The sequence below is a fragment of the Hippoglossus hippoglossus genome, chromosome 7 (assembly GCF_009819705.1).
Source record: "Hippoglossus hippoglossus isolate fHipHip1 chromosome 7, fHipHip1.pri, whole genome shotgun sequence".
In the NCBI taxonomy this organism is placed as follows: Eukaryota; Metazoa; Chordata; class Actinopteri; order Pleuronectiformes; family Pleuronectidae; genus Hippoglossus; species Hippoglossus hippoglossus.
In genome coordinates this window covers 26758911-26781721 of record NC_047157.1, presented here as the reverse complement: position 1 = coordinate 26781721, position 22811 = coordinate 26758911, and the positions used below count along the sequence as shown (strand labels likewise).

The window sequence follows — 22811 nt, the reverse complement described above, 5'->3', positions numbered from 1 at the left end:
AGACTTCAGATCCCATGATGCACAGCTGCCACCTGTTGGTGACGTCAAACAACACGCACACACACACACACCAGTAAAACATGAGACAAATGGAAGTGAGCATATTCTTTAGTTTGACGTTTGGGTGTCACGTGCAGTCTGACATAAAATCACAATAACGTGACCTCTCGGTGACCTCTGACCAGCTGATAAAGCGGCTCTGTGATTGGCTGTGCGGACTGACCTGCAGACAGGTGAAGATGGCGGCTCGTGTGGCTGCAGTGGTCCTGCTGCTGCTCGGACTCTGCTCCGGTTCCGGTCCCGCTTCCGGTCCGGACCCAGAGCGCGGGAGGATACAGCTGCTGCGCGTGCAGAGTCTGGCCTCTCAGCCCAGGTATGGAGACTGCTGGGCGCGTGCTCTGCAACACCTGGACACGCGCTGCAAGGACATGACGTCAGAGAGCCAGCGGTGGATAGCGCTGCGGTTCACCCACTGTCACTTGAGCAGGTAACACACGTGAGTAGTTCAGGTGTGATCACCTGCACTGTGAAGCAGTGGTTACCATGGTGATCTCAGGTTGAACTAAGCTGCTAAATAACCATGTTACCTGAAGTTGGTGAACTGTAACCTCTCTGTCAGCTCAGGGAGGGACTTCCCATCATGCCCTGAGGGCTCTGATGTCAGCAGCTGCACAGGTGGGATGGATGTGGCAGCGTTCAACGCCTTCACAGAGTTCTTCACGCACACTCACGCCATCTGTCACTTCCTGCAGTCTGATGCCTGGCAGAGCCGAGCGGAGGACGCCATGTACAGGTAACTTAACGCAATGGTAGTGAATGCACGGGTCATTTAACACAGGCGACTAACCGTGCAGGTAACTAACACACTGGTAACTAACTAACACAGGTTTAACTAGGTCCCAGTCCCATTTCAGCCCTTCTCCCTAGCCCTTGTTTTTCGAGGGTTATCTTGCCCCTTGAAACTGAGACACAAAAGTTAGTGGTTGAAATCTTCTCCTACGAATTGGGAGAGCACTTCAAGAAGCCGTTACATCATCAGTAGTTGTCGCGAAAACATGACAAGTCAGTTGTCGATGCAGAGATGCGACAAAAAGTTTTGCAGGGGATGTCATTGTCATAACATTGTTGAAATCTTAAATAAACCAATGCTATTCTTTGCAGTTACTAAAGTGACAAATCTATAATATCCTAATAACATCTCTGCTAATGCAGGTGAATCAATTGCATTTGCCATTCATACAATGGAAATGGAAAAGCTTGGATGCTCTGTATTATTTCACGTATAAATCAAAAGCACACAGCTTCAGGCTACTAGCAGTTGTTTGTAGGCAACCCTGCCAGGATGTTATTAGAGGAGCAGTTCAGTAACGTCGCTGCTATACGCTGGTTCAAGTGCATCTTCAAAGGGGGGGGGTGAAACAGGAAATTGTGAAAATACAGGATTATCATGCCAAAAAAAAGATCGCTAGCAATTTTTTTTATGTTGTGAAAAAATGACCATATTACATCGAAACGATATTAAACTAAGATATTACAATTATTATCGTAATTTTAAAATCCTTATTAATGGAGAAATTGCTACATTTGTGGGTCTCTCAGGGTCAAAGGTCACAGTGGCCTTGTCTCCTAAAACAGGACATTTCAAGTCTCCCGCAAGGTCATTTTTACATATTTTGATCAGTTGTCTGAAGGGATTTAATAAAATCACATCATCGCTCGGACGCAGAGCCGAACAGAATTAGACACCATGGATGGCTGCAGAAGGCGCTGTTGTCCAGTAAAAGTCTTTTATTGAATCAGTCCTCTCCTCGCAGGTTAACAGAGAGTTCAGCAGGTGTTGCTGAGCAGCTTCAGTCCACCAGGCAGATGGCTGAGGAACTTATTGAAGCCCAGAGTGCTGCCTTACAGGCTCAGCAGGAGATCCTGAACAATGGAGAGGAGCTGAGAGTCACCCTGCAAGACTCCACTCAGGGTGAAACTCACACACGGTGTCTCAGGGAGATTTGATGAAGACCAGAGTGAACTCTCCTCTAGACTTCTTCCTGGGTGATGAGCTGTTTATAAAGTGTGAACTGTGTGTGGCGCTGACATTTTCATCTTCCTGTGATGAAACGCATGAAGAAGAAGACGCCTGAGTCTCTCACTCTCACTCTCACTCTCACTCTCACTCTCACTCTCACTCTCTCTCTCTCTCACTCTCTCACTCAGGCCTGCGGGCGGTCTTCTCAGAGCTCAGCAGTGTCTCCCGGGAGCAGCAGGTGGCGCTGTCTGAGCTCTTTAACAGAGTTACCTTCCTGCAGAGTTTCTTGTTGATGGAGACTCACAGTCTGAGCTCGTGCTGCTACAACGCTGCAGCTCTTTGCACCTGCTTCCTGCTCACCAGCACCCAGCGCTCCTCCAGAGCCAGGTAACCACTTCCCTCCTTTAGACCTAGGTACCCACCCCCCATTTAGAGGCAGGTAACCCCCCCAATTTTTAGCCAGGCAACCACCTGCTAACCCTAACCAATTCAGATCCAGTTAACTGTAACGCCTCCCCGTGCCACCTAGAGCCATGTAGCCACGCCCACTCACCACACAGAGCCAGGTAACCCCTCCCCCTACTGGAGGACTACTGAATTATCTATAGTAAATTTGTGTGTGTGTGTGTGTGTGTAGGTTGGTGTTGTTGAGTTTGGTGTGTTTAAATTTCTACCTGGAGATGAAGATTTATCAGTTTGTGATGAACACTGATCATCCTGAACACAAACACATGGTGAGTATAACTCTGACATCACTCTGACATCATGCTTTTTACTGTCCTCATCCCTGCTGATTGGTCCTGTATCTCCAGGAGCTGCTAAGTGTGTATGTTGGCGTCTTGCGGCGGCTCATGGCGTGTGTCGGAGTGTGTCTTCTGCTGTACGTGTGTGTTCGCTACAGAGACCCTGTGCAGCAGAGTTTGCAGCTGCTGCAGCAGCTCAGGGAGACGCAGCATGGCCTGCAGGAGGCGCTACAGCGTGCAGGTGAGTCTGCACAAAGAAGCTCAGTGAGGCAGCTCAAATTTGAACCTGTGTCCCAGCAGCCTCTGGTGGAGGGAAAAGGAACTGCAGCTCGTCTGTCTGTGTGCAGAGCGTCTCGGGGAGACGAGGACAACAACAATGACGGGCGAGAACCGGGGGAAGTGTCGTGAAGCAGAGGACGGGCGAGATGAAGACGATGTCTCTGACCTCAGCCTGAGCCTTTATGTCCTCCAGGAGGACGAGGACGAGTCTGCGAGCACAAACGGCTCACACCTGTCTCACCTCTCACACTCAGGTCAGTACCTGTCTCACTCTGAGCTGGTGACATGAAGTGTGAACCGCTTGTCCTGCGTCGCCGCCCACACGCGGAGACGCGTTAAAGATGGCGACTCCTGTGAAGAGCCGGACAAAAGATTGTCAAGACGCGCACAGGCAAACGCACACATCTACACAAAGAATATTCATGTGAAACAAAAACTGGGAAGTGTCACAATATTTCAATATAAGGATGAAATACAAAATGTAAAATATGTTCATCACCTGATCAATACTCAGGCCACATTTCATTGTGACAGGTCGGAGGATGGCTGATGTAACCATGCTGCCGTACACTACCCACAATGCCTCAGTGAGTCCAGCCCGGCGTTGTCGCCACCCCCCCTCCTCCCCTCTGGTGTACAGCATCCTAGTGGAGGACAAACAGGTAGAGAAGATGTGATTATTGGTTATTGATGATCTGTGGAGGTGACAGTTATAATCCACAGTAGTAGAGGATTATGACTTTCAAACCAAAACAGACTTGTCCTGCATGACCTCTGACCTCTAACCTGTGTTTTGTTTCCTCTCGACGCTCAGCCTCGTTACAGCCTGAGGAGCCGACGATCGGAAACTCGCTGAATTCCTCTTCGGCGTCATGGAGACAACGTCACCACCTACGATGTTTTTAACAGTTTGTCAATAAAGTCAAGTTTTAAACAAGAGACGATTGTTTATAAAACGAACAAACCCCATTCATTGTTGAATACAAACAATGATTGGGGACAGTTCGTCATTTTGGATGAAACTGGTTATGGTCACAGTGGGCAGAGTTTTCTCAGCGTTAAGACAGAGTCACATGACTCATCTCAGGAAGTTCACACTGTGTGAAACCTGCAGGCAGGTGGAGCCCTCTACTGGACAAGTTAACGTCTCATGGACAAGACTAAGTGGAAATTATAAAAATAAAAACATCTGGAATCTTTCTTCTGCTTCGAATTTCAACATAAAAAAACAAACGAGGAAGCAGAAAATGAGAAACAGATGTGGGGGGGGCTGGTCTGGGATCAGATGTCTGGACACAGGAGGAGGAGTCGTGTTGGTCTGAAGCTCAAATTAGATTTTCACACAAAAGCCTGAAGCAGACGAAAGAGAGACAGAGAGAGAGAGAGACATGTCTGTCTCCCGTCTGTCTGTCTCTACGTGTCTCTCTCTCTGTCTGCCTGCTCAGACTAAGTGATGTTGAATTGAAAGACAAAGACTCTGAGTGAAGAAGAAGAAAAAGAGCTGAGTGGACTCGTTCAGGCAGCTCATGAGGAATCGTATTCTTTCATCTGCTCTGGGATCAGCTGCTGCTCTGAAGATTCGGACGTGGACTTGTTGTGTTAACGGGACTCGTCTGGATCTTTGAGGGTCGGAGATGAAGAACAGAAGATTCTTAAAAGTTTGTTTTTCAGGAAAGAAAAGAGGGGGAGGATGGGGGAGAGAGAGGGAGGGTGAGAGACCTCCACATGGCACCAACACGATGCTGCTGAACCCTTCACAATAAAAGCCTGGTTTTAAAAGATGTGGAAACGGGAAGAAGACAAACTGTAAGTGACCTCTTACCCGTGTCCGTGTATGAACTGAGGTACCTCTGCAGGTGTGGTCATGCAGCTGAACGAACCTCGCTGCTCCCCGCTCCCCCCTCCTCCCCCCACCTCCTTCTCCAGTCACTTCAGCACCAAGAGGTTTTCGTACCACCTGAGCTCCACACAGCCGCTCAGTGACTCCACCTGCAGGACAGGTGAGTGGACGTAACACTTCAGAACGTTTGGTTTGTTTCAACATTTAAGACTTTGCTTTTTAAAATCTCATAACTTCTTTGGCAACGTCTCAAATTGATTGTGACAATAAACAACCAGGTTCTGGTTCAGGTCTTTAAAGGACTGAGGACGATTCCTCTCTGAGAGTCTGAAGCTTCATGTTTGTTCCACAGCTTCATTTGATCTGTTACTTTTGGTTTCACATTGTAATTTAGTGACTACAGAACTTTGTCTGACATACGTACGTCCTGTCATCATCACCTACGTGGGCGGAGTCTTCCTATACTTCACTCTGATTGGTTTGTAGACGGCGTCTGACGTGGGCGTGTTGTCAGTTGGGGGGGGTGGTAGTCTTTCTGTTTGAATGGAGAAAAAGGAATGAAGCTTTATTTGGTTGCCATGGTAACATCATGATGGTATCACTAGCAGCATCAGCAACTCCAGGCGCAGTACTACAGTAATCTACAGTACCACAGTACTCCACAGTAATCTACAGTACTCCACAGTAATCTACAGTACTCCACACTAGTTCAAATGCACTAAATGAACGTCCTCGTGGTTCAAACATATCGTCGGCGGTGAAGAAGCTGCTTCCTCTTCTTCTTCTATTGTTTAATGCTGTCTCTACTTCCTGTGATTGGTAAACAAGTGTTTTCACTCTGCAAACGAACAGAACCACGGTTCAGTTGGATCCAGACCTCCTCTTCTGGTCGGACGTAATCTTGGTGCGTTTCTTTAAAGGGGACATATCATGAAAATTCCACTTTGTTAGTGCTTCTACAGGTTAATGTGGGTATCTGGCTCATGTCTACCAACCCCAAAACTCTGGGGAAAAAACACTCGCGCGTTTTGTTATGGTTCCTCTACGTCAGAAACGTCATGCTTGAGTGACTCGAATGAGCTTCCTGGGTTTTGTGTCGTCACAATACACAGGAAGTCTCCCTACATGGCCTTGGCCCACCCCCCACCTCATCCCCCCCGCCCCCCCACACTCGTTACACCGGGTTTACACCGGATGCGGAAGCGCCGCGCAGCGCCGTTCTCAAGCGCACAGTCAAAATCATGGGGGGAGGGGGGAGCTGGCTCATTAGCATTTAAAGGAACAGGCACTCAAAACAGGTCGCTCTGTGGAGGGCTGTTTTAGACAGGGTAAAAAGCTGTTTTATATGATCCTTGTGGTATTTTGACCAAAGTATGTTACAGACATTTCATTAAGACCCCAAGGAACCATATCAACTTGTGGTAAAATGGGCATTCTATGTCCCCTTTAAGATTGGTACAAATGTCCAGTTGGAATTTGAGGATGATCTGATTAGAATTTGGGAGGTTAAAGGTCATGTGTTAGTTGGCAGAGACATACAACCTCAGGGCAATGATTGTAGTTAATGATATGATTTAACCAGGTGAAGAAGGATTTTAGTCATCGAACATCTAGATCTAAACTTATCAGAGAAACAAATACGTGTGTGTGAGAAGCTGGATTAATGATGGTTCATTTCTATCATTTTATTTTAAAATAAAAGCACAGAGTTGTCCTGTGAGAATGTGATGATCATGACCCCCCCACCCCCGGTCGTGTGTGTGTGTGTGTGTGTGTGTGTGTGTGTGTGTGTGTGTGTGTGTGTGTGTGTGTGTGTGTGTGTGTGTGTGTGTGTGTGTGTGTGTGTGTGTGTGTGTGTGTGTGTGTGTGTGTGTGTGTGTGTGTGTGTGTGTGTCATTTTGAGCCTACAACTTACAAACACTTGGTTTTTGATTTTATGCCAATTAATGTCTTCACTAAGATAGATATACAAACATGTGTAAAATCACAACGTCACACATGAAATGTTTGGATTCACATGAGAATCCCCCCCCCCCCCCCACATGCACACATGAGCACTCTCTCTTAACATTCATATCTGTCCTGGGGGACGAGCGAGCTTCACTCTCTTTAGGTCACTGGGTCTCTCACTGTTGCTCTGGGGGGGAGGGGATGTGTGAGAGGTCAGAGGTCAGCCTGTAGTTTTATCTCCTCCCCTGTCAGATGATGACAGAGTGTGTTGGTTTTTCCATCTCTTGGTCCTCCTCAGGGGGGTGGAGTTTCACTGTTTTAGTGAAATGAGGGTGTGTTTGATTGGTTGACCCTCTCCCAGCTTCTTCAGTAACTGGGATATGCCAAACTGTCATCAGTGTCCTCTTGAGTCTGTTCATGTTGAAGCTGGCGGTACAGGTGTGTATGAGAGGAGCTGAGATACGATACGATGACATCAGATTAGATGAGACATTATGAGGTGAGATGAGATGATTGTGAAGCTGAGTCACTACACGGACAATGATACGATGAGAGTAGATGAGATCAGGTAAAATAGGGTGAGATCAATAACATGAGATAAGACACGAAGTGAAGTCAGATCATTTAAGATAAGATCATCCTTTATTAGTCCCACAAACTTTGCATGAGATGTGATGAGATGATGGGGATCTGGAGTCTTGCAGCTGTTGTGAGTTCATACGACACAATCTTTGACCAGGAGAAACCCGGACTGTTCCCCAACTACGTTTAATCATGAAAACACACTTGAGCTGCGACACAGTGAGTCTGACTGATCCTCCTGCTGCAGAGCGACACAGGAAGTGATATAACTTCACTGGACGTCACAGTTGTAAAGAATAGAGAACTGCTCGGGACGCATTCTTCTGTCCCAACCCGTCTGAGCCGACCTGAACCCGACAGACATCCAGTTTCTTTCTGTGCGAATCTAACTCCTGATGCAGTTGATCAAAGCTGCGCTGAGTTTGTTACTGTCCCCCACGCACACGTTAATTGGTTGATACCACTGAGTGTGCGATGTAATAAATCAGGGGGCGCCGCACCGCTACATGTACCTTCACCTTGTTCTGCAGGTTAGGGTTATCTAGCTCTAACCCTAGGTTGGATGGCCGATCGGAGTCTGCGACTTGTCGTCTACGTATTGGCGAGCCTTTCTTTGAATCGTTCACACATAACGATTGATGACCGCCGATTGAGCGCACAAAACCGCAAAGATGCTGGGACGGCCGACATGGAACAACACAACCAAGTGTGTCAGCCACTTGGTACATCTGTGCAGAGTATGGGCTGGAAGTCCTGAGGTCCAAATGAAGGACACCTCCAAAGGTGGTTGAGTGATCGAGCTCAGATCCTGTGGAGCTTCCAGATGCCGATTGATAAGATGGTGATGCTAACCAACAGGAGAAGCTCTGATCCCTGTTAGAGAACCTGAGCTCGAAGCAGGAAACGCAGGGAGAATTTTTTAATGGTTATTTTAATTGTGTGTGTGTGTGTGTGTGTGTGTGTGTGTGTGTGTGTGTGTGTGTGTGTGTGTGTGTGTGTGTGTGTGTGTGAGAGAGAGTTCACATTTACACACCTATACTGTCACCACTGCTCTCTCTACCCCTCTCTCTTCCCTCTTTACTTGTTGTCAAGGAAACCAAAATGGAAGAGAGAGAGGATGCTCTCTCTCGCTCTCTCTGCCTCCCCCCCCCCTCCCTCCCTCTGTGCCGCCGCCCGCCTCCCTCTCACCGGGCAGACCCACTGAACAAACCGATCGGATCTAACCTACTTAACCGTCCTGCAGCGGCTCTGCGGCGGTGTCCGGACCGTCCGTGTGTAGGTGGTTCCGGTCCGTGTGTGTGTTAGCGTGTGCGCGCGTGTGTGTGTGTGTGTGTGTGTGACCGGTTTCTTGCTCGTGCTGTGGACCGGGAGAGCCGCTCTCTCTCCGCACTAACGTCTCTTTAATGACCGGATTCGTGTTGTGCTGCGCGATGTACATGGACAGAAGCAGCCTGAGCAGGGGTGAGTGACGCGCGTGCACACACACACACACACACACACACACACACACACACACACACACACTGGAAACCGCTGCACGAGGGAGGAAGCTGCAGCTGTGCACGGGCGTGCGTACAGCTTCATCCCTCGTCTGATGATGATGATGATGATAATGATGGTGGTGATGATGAAGATGAAGAGGGTCACAATAATCCTGTTGATGGGGATGATGGGAATGGCATACGCGCGTCCCCACTGTGTGCCGTGCACGCGCACACACTGACCGACATCTCGCCGCAGTGGATGTAGGGTAGTGTGGCTGCACGAGACTGCGTCTGCCAGATGTGTCTGTGCTGCTGCTGTTAATGATCCGTCTGACGTCACCTGATCAATAATCAATATCCCATCATCACTGACACGAGACATCAGACTAATTACAGCACAGACTGTGTGTGTTTCTGCAGACAGACGGACACACCCCCTACACGCGCGCGCACGCACGTTAACCATTAAAATGGCGGTTTATAGTGATGAAGGTGAATCAACAGACTCTAACGTCTGTAGGTCAAACAGCTGGAATCAGCTCAGAGGTTCTGTCTGTTCTGTCTGATGCAGAAACGGAACCTTTGTTCCTCTTCGTCCAGTTCAAACCACTTCACTTGGTTTGATCTGTGTAAAGACTGAAGACGCTCAGGTAGAAATGCAGCTAAACACATGAGAACCATAACTTCCTCTATGACCATTAACCCCCTGAAGGTTAGAACCACATCAAGAACGTAGAGCCTCCTCAACACTACGAAAAATGAATGATTCATAGAACCACTGCTAGGTGTTTCTATGGCTGCTAGGATGTCGTGAAAGACCCATAGAACCTCCTAAAGGAACATGTGAAGGTTTACAGAATCTCCCAAACCACATCAAAACCAAGCAGAGTTCACGATGAGAAACGTTTAAACTAGAACCTCCTCAGGGACATCTACAGCCACCTAAAGGAACCATATAATCCACTCAATGATCCTTAGGTATGACTAGAATCATCTTGTGGGGAAAACCACTAGAACCCCATCTAAGACCTGTAGAATCTCATCAGCTCTAGAACCTCCTGAATGAGCCCAGAAACCACCAGAACCTTCTCAATCACAGAACAACCGGAAGGACGATTTAAAGATCCTTAAAGATGCTAGAACCTCATTTTGGTTCCATGACATGGACAGATGTTGAAACACTGCAGCACAATACATCAAAACCTTTGTGCGTCTAGTACTAGTCAGTCCAGGAAATGGTTTGGTTAGTTCCATCAAGAGGGAGAAAATCCACCGGGTAGAGAAATATTTATCCAGATATTTTAAAATCAGTTTGTTCATACTCTGTTTCTGTGGCAGTGGTTGGTCAGTTACTCTCTGTGTCGCTGTGTGTGGAGACTCAAACATTCATCATGAAGTTGGAGAAAATAGTTGTTGAACAACCGTTGACCTGACTGAGTCGTGGAATCAGACCAATCACAGTTGCTGTGGCCGGTGTTGATGTGAAATCAATATCTAGGCAGCTGTACGCCAGGTGGGATGTAGGTCACAGCGTAGGAAACATGCTCAACGTATGATGTTGGTTCTACCAGGATTCAACATCAACTGTCTACCTACCTGAGGGTCGTTGAGTCGCACCCTGAACGCTCGACCAGTCGCCGGAACAGAAATGAATCCACACGGTTGCTGCTGTGTCGTTGAGCCACATAACTGAAGACAGACACTACACACAGTGTATACACACACTGATGCAAATATTTTGAACATGTTTTGAATTTTGTTATTTGTCTCTTCACACGTTGATTTAGTGGCCAAATTTATAACTGGTCTGATTCACATCAACAAACAAGGTTAAACATCCAATCTACGAACCTGCCTAACAACCAACTAACTAACCCAACAACCAACTAACTAACCCAACAAGCCTAACAACCAACTAACAAGCCTAACAACCAACTAACTAACCCAACAACCAACTAACAAGCCTAACAACCAACTAACAAGCCTAACAACCAACTAACTAACCCAACAACCAACTAACTAACCTAACAACCAACTAACAAGCCTAACAACCAACTAACAAGCCTAACAACCAACTAACTAACCCAACAACCAACTAACTAACCTAACAACCAACTAACAAGCCCAACAACCAACTAACTAACCCAACAACCAACTAACTAACCTAACAACCAACTAACAAGCCTAACAACCAACTAACAAGCCTAACAACCAACTAACTAACCCAACAACCAACTAACAAGCCTAACAACCAACTAACAAGCCTAACAACCAACTAACAAGCCTAACAACCAACTAACTAACTCACACTGAGATGGATCGGAATGTGCGACTTGATGGTATTGGAAGAATTCTGGGTAATTTAGTTGTAGTCAATGGAAATGCACTGACTGAAAACACACTCACACAAACGCCCACATACACCATCTGCTTTACATTAGCCTGTTGATGTTTTCCCATGACCTCTCCCATCATGTTCACATCTGCAGACACACACACACACACACACACACACACACACACACACACACACACACACACACACACACACACACATTGACTTACTCCCTTTAACTTTAACCCTGATGAATCTCCACAACATCAGACTCATTATGATTATGTTGGAGGATGGAGCGACCAATCCGATCAGGAGGCTCCTCTGAGGTCAGAGGTCACGGTTTCCTCGGCTCATGACTCAGTATTGACGATGATCTGGTTTCTAAACATGAATAATTGATGCGAAAGAATAAATCAGCGACTCAGCAGAAACACGTTTGTAACATGACAGTTTACAGCCGATGTTGCTCAGAGTGTGAGTGCAATAAAGAGGATGATGTCACAGTGAGGACGCTGTGATGTCCCTGTGACCTCATCCCACAGGTGATGATGATGATGATGTGTGTTTCTACATGCTTTTGTTGTTTCTTTGAGACCTTTTCTGGGACCTTGTGGGGACCAAAGCTACTGGGGACCAAAGTGAGTTAGTGTCCCAACAAGGATAGCTGCACTAACATGTGTGTTTTCTGCTTTTTGTAAGTTTAAATATGTTTCATGTCCTCACAGAGTTTAGTTTTATTTGACTTGAGACAGAAATGTGAGTAGACTGTGGTCTCTCTCTCTCTCTCACACACACACACACACACACACACACACACACACACACACACACACTCTCTCAGTAATAGCTTCCAGATGACGTCTCAGTGCTGAACTGAAATAAATTCCACACAGAGGCAAAGACTGAGATGTTTGTGGTTTGTTAAGAGTTGCAGCTCATTGGCTGAATCCTGGTGTCTCCTGAAAGCTGATTGGATGAAGAGACACAATTTCACTTTGGGCCGGCTGCGGTTGAGGGGGTAGAGCGGTCGTCTTCTAACCAGAAGGTCGGCAGTTTGATCCCAGTCTTCAGAAGATACTGAAGCCCAAAAATGACCTCTTCTCATAGAGAAAGTGCTGCACAAAGATGCACAGTATGTTTGTGTTTGTGAATGTGAAACTGTTCTGAAAAGCACTTTGAGTCTTATCAAGACTAGAGAAGCTCTAAATGAACACGGACCATTTACCATTTCATTCTGAAGCTGAGACCACGATGAGACGTTCGACCCTCGGTCACTTTCGTTCAGTTGAATTCGACCTATAGAAACATTTAGTGTAAACACTTCCTGGTGTTTTTTTTTTTTTTTAAGAGAATAAAGATTTTATTCTGAAACTTTATAGGACGCTTTATTTTGGCAGTCTGTGGGCGTGGCGACAGGCGTGGTCTTGTGTCTACTTCTGGTAGCTTCAGTGAGACGAGCACGACGGCCGATTTGCAGCATTCCTGGAAAAAATACAAAAGTCAGTGAAGCCTTCAGCCAATCAGAGCAGAGTTGTGTCCTGCAGCTGGAGGAGAACATCTGACTGAACACCCCCCATGTTTTAAGGTCATGTGACCGTGTGACGTTTTGCAGCACTGGATGAAGTCCGACAAAAATTCTAACCAGCATGCATTGTGTTAATTGATCAAGTTGAACGCGGCTGTGGCTGAGGGGTAGAGTGGTTGTCCTCCAGCCAGAAGGTTGGTGGTTCAATCCCTCAGTCTTCCCCTGTGAATGCCGAAGTGTCCTTGGGCAAGATACTGAACCCCTAAATGGCCCCCCATATATGATGAATGCACTAATTGTAAGTGGCTTTGGATGAAAGCGTCCGCTAAATGACATGTGATGTAACGCACCTAATATCATTTGCCCCATCCTTCCCTTCCCAGGTCCCTCCTCCTCTTCCAGTCCCAGCTTGTTGACAAAGGGTCTCTCTCTGGAGCCGTCTTGCTCACCGTGCGGCCACCAGGGGGCGCTGGATGCTGACGTTCCTGAGCAGCTGAGCTCAGACTCCTTAGGCCCCGCCTCCCTGGATGGAGGGGCACCGCTGACCGAGCGCTGCAGCTCAGCTGAGGGGCTCCTGCTGGTCAACGACACGGGGCCACCAGAGCTGCCGGCTACAACGCTAACACCACCAAGCAAGAACCGGCCCCCGCTGCCGGGGCCCAAACCTCAGGGTGACAAGCTTTACTTTCATTTGTATTTTAATAGAAAACACATTAATGACATCACTAACTGACCTCTGACCCTGCCCTCAACAGTCCCCCCAAAGCCCCCCCACCTGCAGCAGACAGCTTTGTCAAGGCCACGCCTTAAGGCTCCGGAGAAGCCCCTCCCACCTCCTCCACCATATAGACCCCTCCCAGTCGACCCCAGGGGGGGACGGACTCCACCTACCCGTGTCGAGGGCACCGCCTCACCCACCTGTGTCCTGTCACTTATCGAGAAGTTTGAACGGTGAGTTCTGATTGGTCCAGAGGAGGTGTGATTTTGGCGTTTTAGATTTTATTGTTTTATTATTATGTTTATTATTGTATATTAATTGTCTACTGTTGTTTATTGATATGGGGTAATTGTTTATTATTATTATTTTTTGTTTGTTTGTTCACAGCGAGCAGATCATCGTTGTCCCTGACATCACCGGGGGGGCTCTGTGTCCCAGAATAACTGACTCCTCCTCCTCTCGACCTTCTTCACCACCATCATCATCAGCCCCCGCCCCTCCCCCACCAGGTGAGGAGCCGCCCTCTGAGGTTGAAGGTCACGATGATGTGAGAGTGGAGGGTGAGGTGGGTGAACTACGTAATGAAGACGATGATGACGAAGATGATGAAGAGCTGGCGGCGGCGTGTGGTAATGACATCCATCAGAAACGTCTGTCTATGGAGTCAGGTTACAGCGCCTCAGAGAAACACCTGGAGGACGATGTGGTTGCTGTGGAGATGAGGGAGCAGCAACAGCAGCCGCCGCTTCTTGACCAATCAGAGCTTCCGTCAGAGCGTCTGTCGCTGCCCTCCTCACAGACAGACGGGAAGCTGGCCAATCGGGACAGTGGGATCGACAGCATCAGCTCGCCATCGCATAGCGAGGAGCTGTGCTTCGCCAGCGTGGAGGAAGGGGGAGTGGTTTTTCCCTGCAGCCCCGCCCTCCTCCCTCGCCTCTCCAGCTCGTCCTCATATGCTGGGGAGGGTGAGGGGGAGGAGCTGGGGGCGAGGGGGGTGGCGAGGAGGAGGAGGGACTTCTCTGAGGAGGGAGACAGTGACCTGGAGGAGGAGGAGGAGGCGGAGCTAACGCTGGTGCTGGCCCCTCCCAAAACCGACAGGCAGGACTCTGCTGAGGTGAGACGCCTTCACTGACCCCGACAACCACAGGAAAATACTTATTATTAGTATAAAGTTTTTAGTATTATTTTAAGGAGAAGTTTTCTGACTTGATGTCGACTCACGTGATTGGTTGGTTAACGAGCCAACTGCTAACATCAAACTTCTTGGTTTTGATAAATCTGATAAAGTGTCTGTCTGTGTCTGTCCAGATGTCCGTCCAGCAGAGGGTCTTCAACATCGCCAACGAGCTGCTGCACACTGAGATCGCCTACGTCTCTAAGCTCCACCTCCTGGACCAGGTTAGTCAGCTGAACCTAAACCACCTCTCGTAGTCTTTGTTATTGTGTCACATCATTGGTTCGGTTTCTGTTGCCGTAGAAACGCAGTTTGATATTACAACCCTTGAAAGGAGTGGCACAGCGCCCCCTGGGGAAGTTATTTGGATTCATTTGCGAAATTGCTCATCATGTTCACTCCCCTCGGGCTCCCCCTGCAGGTCTTCTGTGCCAGACTCCTGGAGGAGGCTCGGTCTCGCTCCTCCTTCCCCTGTGACGTTATTCAGGGAATCTTCTCCAACATCTGCTCCATCTACTGCTTCCATCAACAGTTCCTGCTGCCAGCGCTACAGAAGCGGATGGAGGAGTGGTGAGGAAGACTCTCTCCTCATCTTCATTGTCTTCTCCTGGCTCTGCTCCTCAGGACTGATTCTGACTTTGTTCCTCCTTTGTGCTCAGGGACTCAAACCCACGGATCGGGGACATCCTGCAGAAGCTGGCTCCCTTCATGAAGATGTACGGAGAGTATGTGAAGAACTTTGACCGGGCCATGGAGCTTGTGAACACCTGGATGGAAAGATCGGCTCAGTTTAAGACCATCATCCAGGAAATCCAGGTGCAGATCTGCCGCTGTGCTGCACTGGTCTTGTTGTCGTTGCGTGTGTTGTTGTGTGAAACTGTGTGTGTTTGTTGTGTTTGTGCAGAGGGAGGATCGCTGTGGGAACTTGACGCTGCAACATCACATGCTGGAGCCGGTTCAGAGGATTCCTCGCTACGAGCTGCTGCTCAAAGATTATCTACACCGACTGCCAGAGGATGCCCCGGACCACAGGGACGCCCAGAGTACGAGAAACAAACGCACCCCAACATCAATGTGGCGACAGTGATGCTAATACTGTGCTAGCATTAGCTAACATTAGCTAACATCAGCTGATGATCAGTGGAGCTCACAGTCACCAGACCTTGTTTCTCTCCACAGAGTCTCTGGAGCTGATCGCCACAGCAGCCGAACACTCGAACGCTGCCATTAGTAAGATGGTGAGAGTTTTATACAGTTGTGACTCCAGAGGTCGTGACCCTTCACTCATTAACCTTCTGAAGCTCGTCACAAACAGCTGCTGCTTCATGCTTCTGACTCCCCTCGTCTGTCTCGCCAGGAGCGAATGAGGAAGCTGTTGAAGGTGTACGAGTTACTGGGAGGAGAAGAAGACATCGTTAACCCGACTAATGAGCTGATCAAAGAAGGATACATCCTCAAACTGTCCAACAAGAACGGGACTACGCAGGACCGATACCTCATACTGGTTCTGTTCTGTCCTCTGTCTCCTTCACTGTTTTACAGGATGTTACCATGGAGACAGTATCATGTGACATGTGTCTCTCTCTGCAGTTTAATGATAGGCTGCTGTACTGCGTCCCAAAGCTGCGTCTGATTGGTCAGAAGTATGGTGTCCGTGCTCGCATTGACGTGGACGGTATGGAGGTGAGACAATAACACCTGCAGCATGTTGTAGAGGGGGGGTGGTGTTGTGTGTGTAGAAGTGGTTCATGGTGGATTCCGTGGTCCTGATGTTACTGTTCTGACCCCCCCCCCCCCCCCCCCAGCTGAAGGAGCCCAGCGGAGCTGCAGTTCCCAGGACGTTCCTGGTTTGTGGAAAGCAGAGATCACTGGAGCTTCAGGCCAGGTACAATCACATTGAGTCTCAGGAGTCCTTCACACCTGGTTTCCTCAGACCTTCAGACTTTTGTGTGAAATGTTCCTCAGACCAGGGTCCAGACCAATGGACCAAAAGAGGTGGTCTGGGTCCAGATCAAACTGAACCATGGTTTCTTTTCGTTTACAGTGTTCGCTCCCTAAATTACAATGTGAAACCAAAACAAATGAAACAATGGAACAAACGCATGAAGCTGGTTCGGATGTTTCTGACTCATTCTCTGTTTGTCTCTGCAGGACAGAGGAAGACAAGAAAGACTGGATCCAGGTAAACTCAGTGATGTCAGGGCTGTTTAATTCCTCATGTTTACATGTGTCCAGTAAAAACACAAAATGTGTGTGTGTGTTTTCAGGCCATCCAGGCGACCATCCAGAGACACGAGCAGACGATGGAGAGCTTCAGACATTTGAACTGTTCACTACGAGAGGATGAGTCCACACCACCTCACTCCCCGGTAACACACACACACACGCATACACACACACACACACACTCGCATGCACGCACGCACACAAACATATATCCACTCACATACACACACATATATGCTCACTGCTGACTGTGTTTGTGTTCTTCAGAGTTGTGTGGAACTGGGGAAACGAGCTCCGACTCCGATCAGAGAGAAGGAAGTGACTCTGTGTATGAAGTGTCAGGAGCCATTCAACTCCATCACCAAGAGACGACACCACTGTAAAGCCTGCGGACACGTACGTCCATCACTCAGCTACCAGAGAGTCCGAGTCCGGTCCAGTTAGATCTGTCCATTTTATCCAGGACAAGGACAAAATAACAAAAACAGGAAGTAAAACTACAACAGACACATCAGTAAATTCAGTCTAGGCAGGAAGTTACAGGGGGACAGATCGCACTGTGACACATCTGATCTTTGTTTCCATAACAACCACAGACATGCAGCAACAATCACCTGTTGTCCATTTGTCTCTGTTGAAACCAGGTGGTTTGTGGGAAATGTTCGGAGTTTCGTGCTCGTCTGTCGTACGACAACAATCGCACCAATCGAGTTTGTGTCGACTGCTACGCTGCACTTGTGGGAGTGTTGCCGTCGCCCGCCACGCTGACCAGCAGCATCCAGAGGAGGCGCTCGATCCTGGAGGTTAGTGTGACATCACTGTGACGTCACCATAAAACAGACTCCTCAGAAATATACAAGTCAATGATGGATCCACAAAGCATTGAGTGTGTCTCTGTTGTTTCCATAGAAACAGGCCTCGCTGGCGGCAGAGAACAGTGTGATCTGTAGTTTTCTTCACCACATGGAGAAAGGAGGGGGGCGGGGCTGGCAGAAGGCCTGGTTCGTCATCCCTGAAAACGAGCCGCTGGTGCTCTACATCTACGGAGCGCCGCAGGTACGTGAACCATCACAACAAACAACCCTGTGTGGTATATTCAGCTAACATAGATTGTTAATGACATGTTCATGGTTAGGGGGCCCCTCGTTTCCTGACTCTCAGAGGAATCTAATTATTATTCGATATGATACTTGTTAAGTTCTCTGTGACCCGGAGAAACTCTCTTTGACCTGTTAGATAGAGGGGTTTCCATCTTTAAGTAGGAAGTGGATAGAGGGGTTTCCATCTTTAAGTAGGAAGTGGATAGAGGGGTTTCCATCTTTAAGTAGGAAGCATGTTTTGTATTAGAGGCCCCTATGTATGACGTCATTTTATCTTATTTCCTGGGCGGAAACAACTTCCCTATATGAATGCTTGTCCGGCACCGGCGAGGGAGACTTCTGAATTGGCCGAGAATGTCTCCGGGTGTGCCGGTACCCGTCCTGACCTGTAACTTCTGTGTAATAAATCTTATTATACAAGCAAGAACGGTGTCCGCGGAGATTCCTTCATCATCATCTTCAACATCACTGCTGCTTAAAATATACGACACCTGTACAGACAGTAACTATGGCAACACTGAAACTGGTCTTGCTTTATTTTCTCTTTATGTTTGTCGATGTTCTAATACCCATGATTCTGTTTCTATGTCGTTTCCAACAGGACGTGAAGGCGCAGCGCAGCGTTCCTCTGATTGGCTTTGAAGTCTCTCTACCGGAGTCATGTGACCGCCTAGAGAGACGCCACGCCTTCAAGATCTCCCAGAGTCACCTGACCCTGTACTTCTACGCTGAGGGGGAGGAGCTACAGCGGCGATGGATGGACGTCTTGTCTAGGGCTGGGAGGGGGGAGGAGCCTCAGGTCCACCACCCAATTGTGGAGAGTCTGGAGGAAGAGGGGGAGGAGCTAGTAGCTGCAGCAGAGGGCGAGAACACGTGATTCTATCAGTCGAGAAATGATGGCAATTAAGAAGGCGGGGTCTTTAGATGATGATCAATCCTGATTGGAAACCAGAACAAACCAGTGCACACAGTCACTGGTACACGCACACACACACACACACACACACACACACACACACACACACACACACACACACACACACACACACACACACACACACACACACACACACTCTGTATATTTAAAGTTGCGTGCTTCGTCTGCATGATTCCTTCCTGCTGTCAACACAAGATGGCGTCTCTCTCTCTCTCTCTCCTCCTCCTCCTTTCACCTGTGAGGCGAGGTGGGTGGAGCCTCTGGTTACATAGGTAACTTTTATAAATGTGGTCACAGTAAACTCCTCCCTCTGTTTTTATACTACACCTCCCATGAGCCCCAGCTGCTGTTTCTATGGAGATGCCTCCACCCAGAGTTGTGCCATCACCGTTGTGTCATCTTCAGGAAACTGACCCAAATTTCCAAAGTTTTTTTTAAATACCTGAATTTATCCAATGAGCTCATGGCCACAGGAGTCTGGAGCTCTCTGATTGGATGTTTGTTGTGACGTCCAGTTTTCAGAAGGTTACTGTGAGTTACTGTTAATTTATCTAATTTAATTTATCGTATAATTTAACGTATTTAACGTTTCTCTGGAGCGGCAAAGGTCCGACAGTTTCCAGAAAATGAAAATGGGCTCGAGTGGTGGAAGCTGTCCACTCACCTCCATGTGGCCACTCACAGTACTGCACCTAAAAACCTGTTCAGTGTGTCAGTCAGAGCAGTCCTCCTGCTGGTGGATCAGGGTACTGCAACTAAAAGTACATTAAGACATGAATATTAATGTTTTGACACAACCTGCAACAAGTTCAGTAATTACAACATTGCTGCATTACAGACTTTTAATATATAAAATCTAAAATAAATATAAACTTTCGCAGAGCAAGAAAAGAGGAGACAGTTCATATTGGAAATATATGATCTAAGAGCCCAGTTATTTGAAGAGGTTTTTATATATATATATATTTACAGGTCTGATTGTATAACATCATGACGTGTAACATTGGAAGTGACCTGAGGTTCTTACGCTCTTGGGCGATGAAGTAAGAGATGATAAGATTCTTCAGCGTTTTGTTGAAACTGTTAAAATATGATGGAGGTTAAAGATGTTTCATTTTTTAAATCCAAATTTCACCCTTCGTGATGTCACTACTCCAAAACTACACTTCCCTGCAACCTCAGCTCTGTGGCTGGTCTGCTCTCTGCAGGTGAAGCATGGTACTGCAGGTTGTCATCACTTTCCTGTAGAAACCTCCCACATCATGAAGTAAAATAAAAAAAATACAGCTTTATTAATTCACACTTTGAAGATATTCTCTCATTATTACATGTTAATAATGTTATATATCATATGACATCATGTAACATGCAATGCTTCAAATAGTTTTGTCATAAAAAATAAGAAAAGTGAGAAGTGATGAAATTATTTGACGATATGAGAAAATATGATCACGTTGTTTTCACTTATATTTTTACATATTTATTGATTTTGATTTACCTTCACATGTGTATAATCAGATATACTTAATTATACAGTATTAAATATTCCATAATATATTTATATGTTACATAATTACTTTAATTCCATTAAAAAAGATAGAATTCAATAAAATAAAATTTTACATTTTGTATCTGATGATAATTATTTAAGAGTATTACACGCCTCCTCTTTCAAATGGCCAGATGACAAAGTAATGAATTATTAATAACTAGTAACTGAAGATGAAAGCCTCAGTTCGAGGCCCCTGCAGGACACTGATGCAGGTGCAGATGTTTTAGGAGTTGGATGTAAAGTATCGGTGGAATTTTAAAGACTTGAACCAAACTGGACTCTGAACCTCTGCAGGAGTCATGGACTCTTGTTTCCTGGATTTCCAGCGTTTAGACGGAGCCGACATGAACGGACTCGTCTTGTTGCAGCATTTCTTTTGGACAAAGTGTTTTGATAGTGACAAAAGTGAATATTGTTAATATTGTTCTTGTGATTCTAAAGAATCTGAGTGAAAAGACGAAACTTCTCGTTGGATATTTCTGTGTTATGAGTCGGGTTGTGTTCGATGTTTGCTTGATGCAAGAAGAAAACTAAGACTAAAGTTTTTGTAAATATAATTTATTCTCCTGTGACCCTGCCCCACCCTGGTCATGTGACTGTGATAAGGTCAAAGGTCACAGCCAGAGCCCTGCGGCGGCCATGTTGGTTCCACAGGTGAGATTAACAGGGTAAAGGTTAAAGGAACAATTTGACATTTTGATAAATTCCCTGGGTCTGTGTCATCTTACCTTTCATCTCTCACTCTTCAGATAGGTCCGGGACCTGGTTAGCTTAGCTTAGCATCAAGACTGGAAGCAGCCATTTAACAAAAGATGTCAAAAGATCAGGTGAAAATTCGTGATTGTTTAGTAAAAAATTAGCTAACACAGCTGAAGGCATCAAAGCTGTTAAATGCTACAGTTTGACTGAGCGCTAATAACATTTATAATGATAATCTGTGATTAGCCTGTAAACTTTAACTGTGGGAGAAACGGGATGATTTCATTAGATCACCTTTCGCATGCTAACACAACTTAACTTTAAATCTTAAAATCGAACCGCTTAGCATATCAGTTACTTTACCCCCATTGAACAGAGCTAGGCTAACAGTTCCCCCTGCTTTCAGTCTTTGTGCTAAGCTAGGATAACACATGTTTCTGTGATATCCATCTGAAACCAGTGACTCTACAAAATGTTGAATTCTTCCTGAGTCGCTGTGGTGCTCGGCCTGTACGCAGCTCTGGTTGTCACAGTGTGATTTCAGCGTGTTCTTGGTATGTACGAGGACTCGGCGTGTCGTCCTCTCGTCCCCCAGTGGAAGGAAATGGCCTGAAACTCATCCTCCGAGTCGTCATCAGGGGAAAATCTTTCCATCTGATTTGAGCAATCGATGTTTGTTTTAGGTTTGTTTGAGTTTAACTTTTTTTTCTGTTGCAAGAAACATTTGAAGACCGGTCCCATTTCTGACCGGTCCTAACCGGTTCTAAACAGTTCTAACTGGCCTTGACTGGCTCTAAATGGTCCTCACTAGTTCTAACTGGTCCTGACTGGTCCCAATTGGTTCTAACGAGTTCTAACTGGCCTTGACAGGCTCTAAACAGTTCTGACTGGGCCTGACGGGTTCTAACTGGTTTTAGCTGGTCGTGTTGACACAGCTGAACAGTGGTTTGTTGTATTTTCTCTACATGTATTTGAATTTGTTGAGTTTTCAGGTGAAGGTGAAGTTGTTCATCACATCTATGTTAAGTTTTTAATTGTTTGTCGTGTTTGTTTCTGAACATGACGTCAGTCCGTTTCTCTCAGTTTTACTCGATGAAAGAGATGATGAATAATTTATTATTATATGAGGGACTTTTTTTACATTCTAGCTTTGTGGGTAATTTAGCAAAAATTGAAGGTTTGCTCAAATGTTTTCCCGTTACCACAAGCTAGCATTAGCTTCTGGTCAAAACAACTTGCTCACAGTAAATTGTTGAAGTGATGATGATGTGGTGATGAAAATGATGATGATGATGAGATGATGATGAAAATGTCGTTGGTTTGTTTTTCATGTTTTAAATTTTGTACTTCCTGGTCGACCTGATGCTGGTGACGCTGTTTGTCCATCGCTGTGATGTTACATCAGTTTCCATCTTTTCAGACCACGTGAGTGTGAGACTTCCTGTTCCTGTCAGAAGCTGCTGTTACCTGAGGGTCATTAACCAGACGTCAGGGTTCAGGTGATCGGTTGTTATCTGACACAAAACAACCACAGGCATGAAGCAGCCGCCGTCACCACGGAGACCATCAGAACAGGCTGAAACATGCATGAAACTGTCACTGTTCATATGTTGGCATGTGGAATAGAAACCTTAACAAACCTAA

The 22811-nt window shown here is 46.7% G+C and overlaps 2 protein-coding genes across 5 annotated transcripts; both read left to right on the top strand.

Moving 5' to 3' along the window:
• Positions 1–50: 50 nt before the first annotated feature.
• LOC117765239 lies at positions 51–3976 on the top strand. Of its 3 annotated transcripts, none has more exons than XM_034591605.1 (9): positions 51–487; positions 620–793; positions 1815–1972; positions 2209–2407; positions 2658–2754; positions 2833–3004; positions 3111–3296; positions 3577–3704; positions 3857–3976. In XM_034591605.1, exons 1-9 carry the CDS (start codon positions 240–242, stop codon positions 3896–3898), a joined length of 1404 nt encoding a protein of 467 aa, XP_034447496.1. In that variant the 5' UTR covers positions 51–239; the 3' UTR covers positions 3899–3976. The 3 variants fall into 3 exon arrangements, with proteins under 3 accessions (XP_034447496.1, XP_034447497.1, XP_034447498.1); XM_034591606.1 differs by having other exon boundaries at positions 346–487; positions 625–793; XM_034591607.1 differs by having other exon boundaries at positions 385–496; positions 625–793.
• Positions 3977–4229: 253 nt separating this feature from the next.
• fgd1 (FYVE, RhoGEF and PH domain containing 1) lies at positions 4230–18977 on the top strand. 2 transcript variants are annotated; one of them, XM_034591580.1, is made up of 18 exons: positions 4230–5042; positions 13145–13432; positions 13517–13712; positions 13867–14593; positions 14788–14877; positions 15075–15223; positions 15313–15469; positions 15558–15696; positions 15833–15891; positions 16011–16157; positions 16244–16336; positions 16459–16538; positions 16805–16835; positions 16921–17022; positions 17147–17275; positions 17524–17682; positions 17789–17935; positions 18581–18977. In XM_034591580.1, the coding sequence occupies exons 1-18, from the start codon at positions 4907–4909 to the stop codon at positions 18854–18856; spliced, it is 3105 nt and encodes a 1034-aa protein (XP_034447471.1). In that variant the 5' UTR covers positions 4230–4906; the 3' UTR covers positions 18857–18977. The 2 variants fall into 2 exon arrangements, with proteins under 2 accessions (XP_034447471.1, XP_034447472.1); XM_034591581.1 differs by lacking the exon at positions 4230–5042 and adding an exon at positions 8578–8875.
• Positions 18978–22811: the final 3834 nt, after the last annotated feature.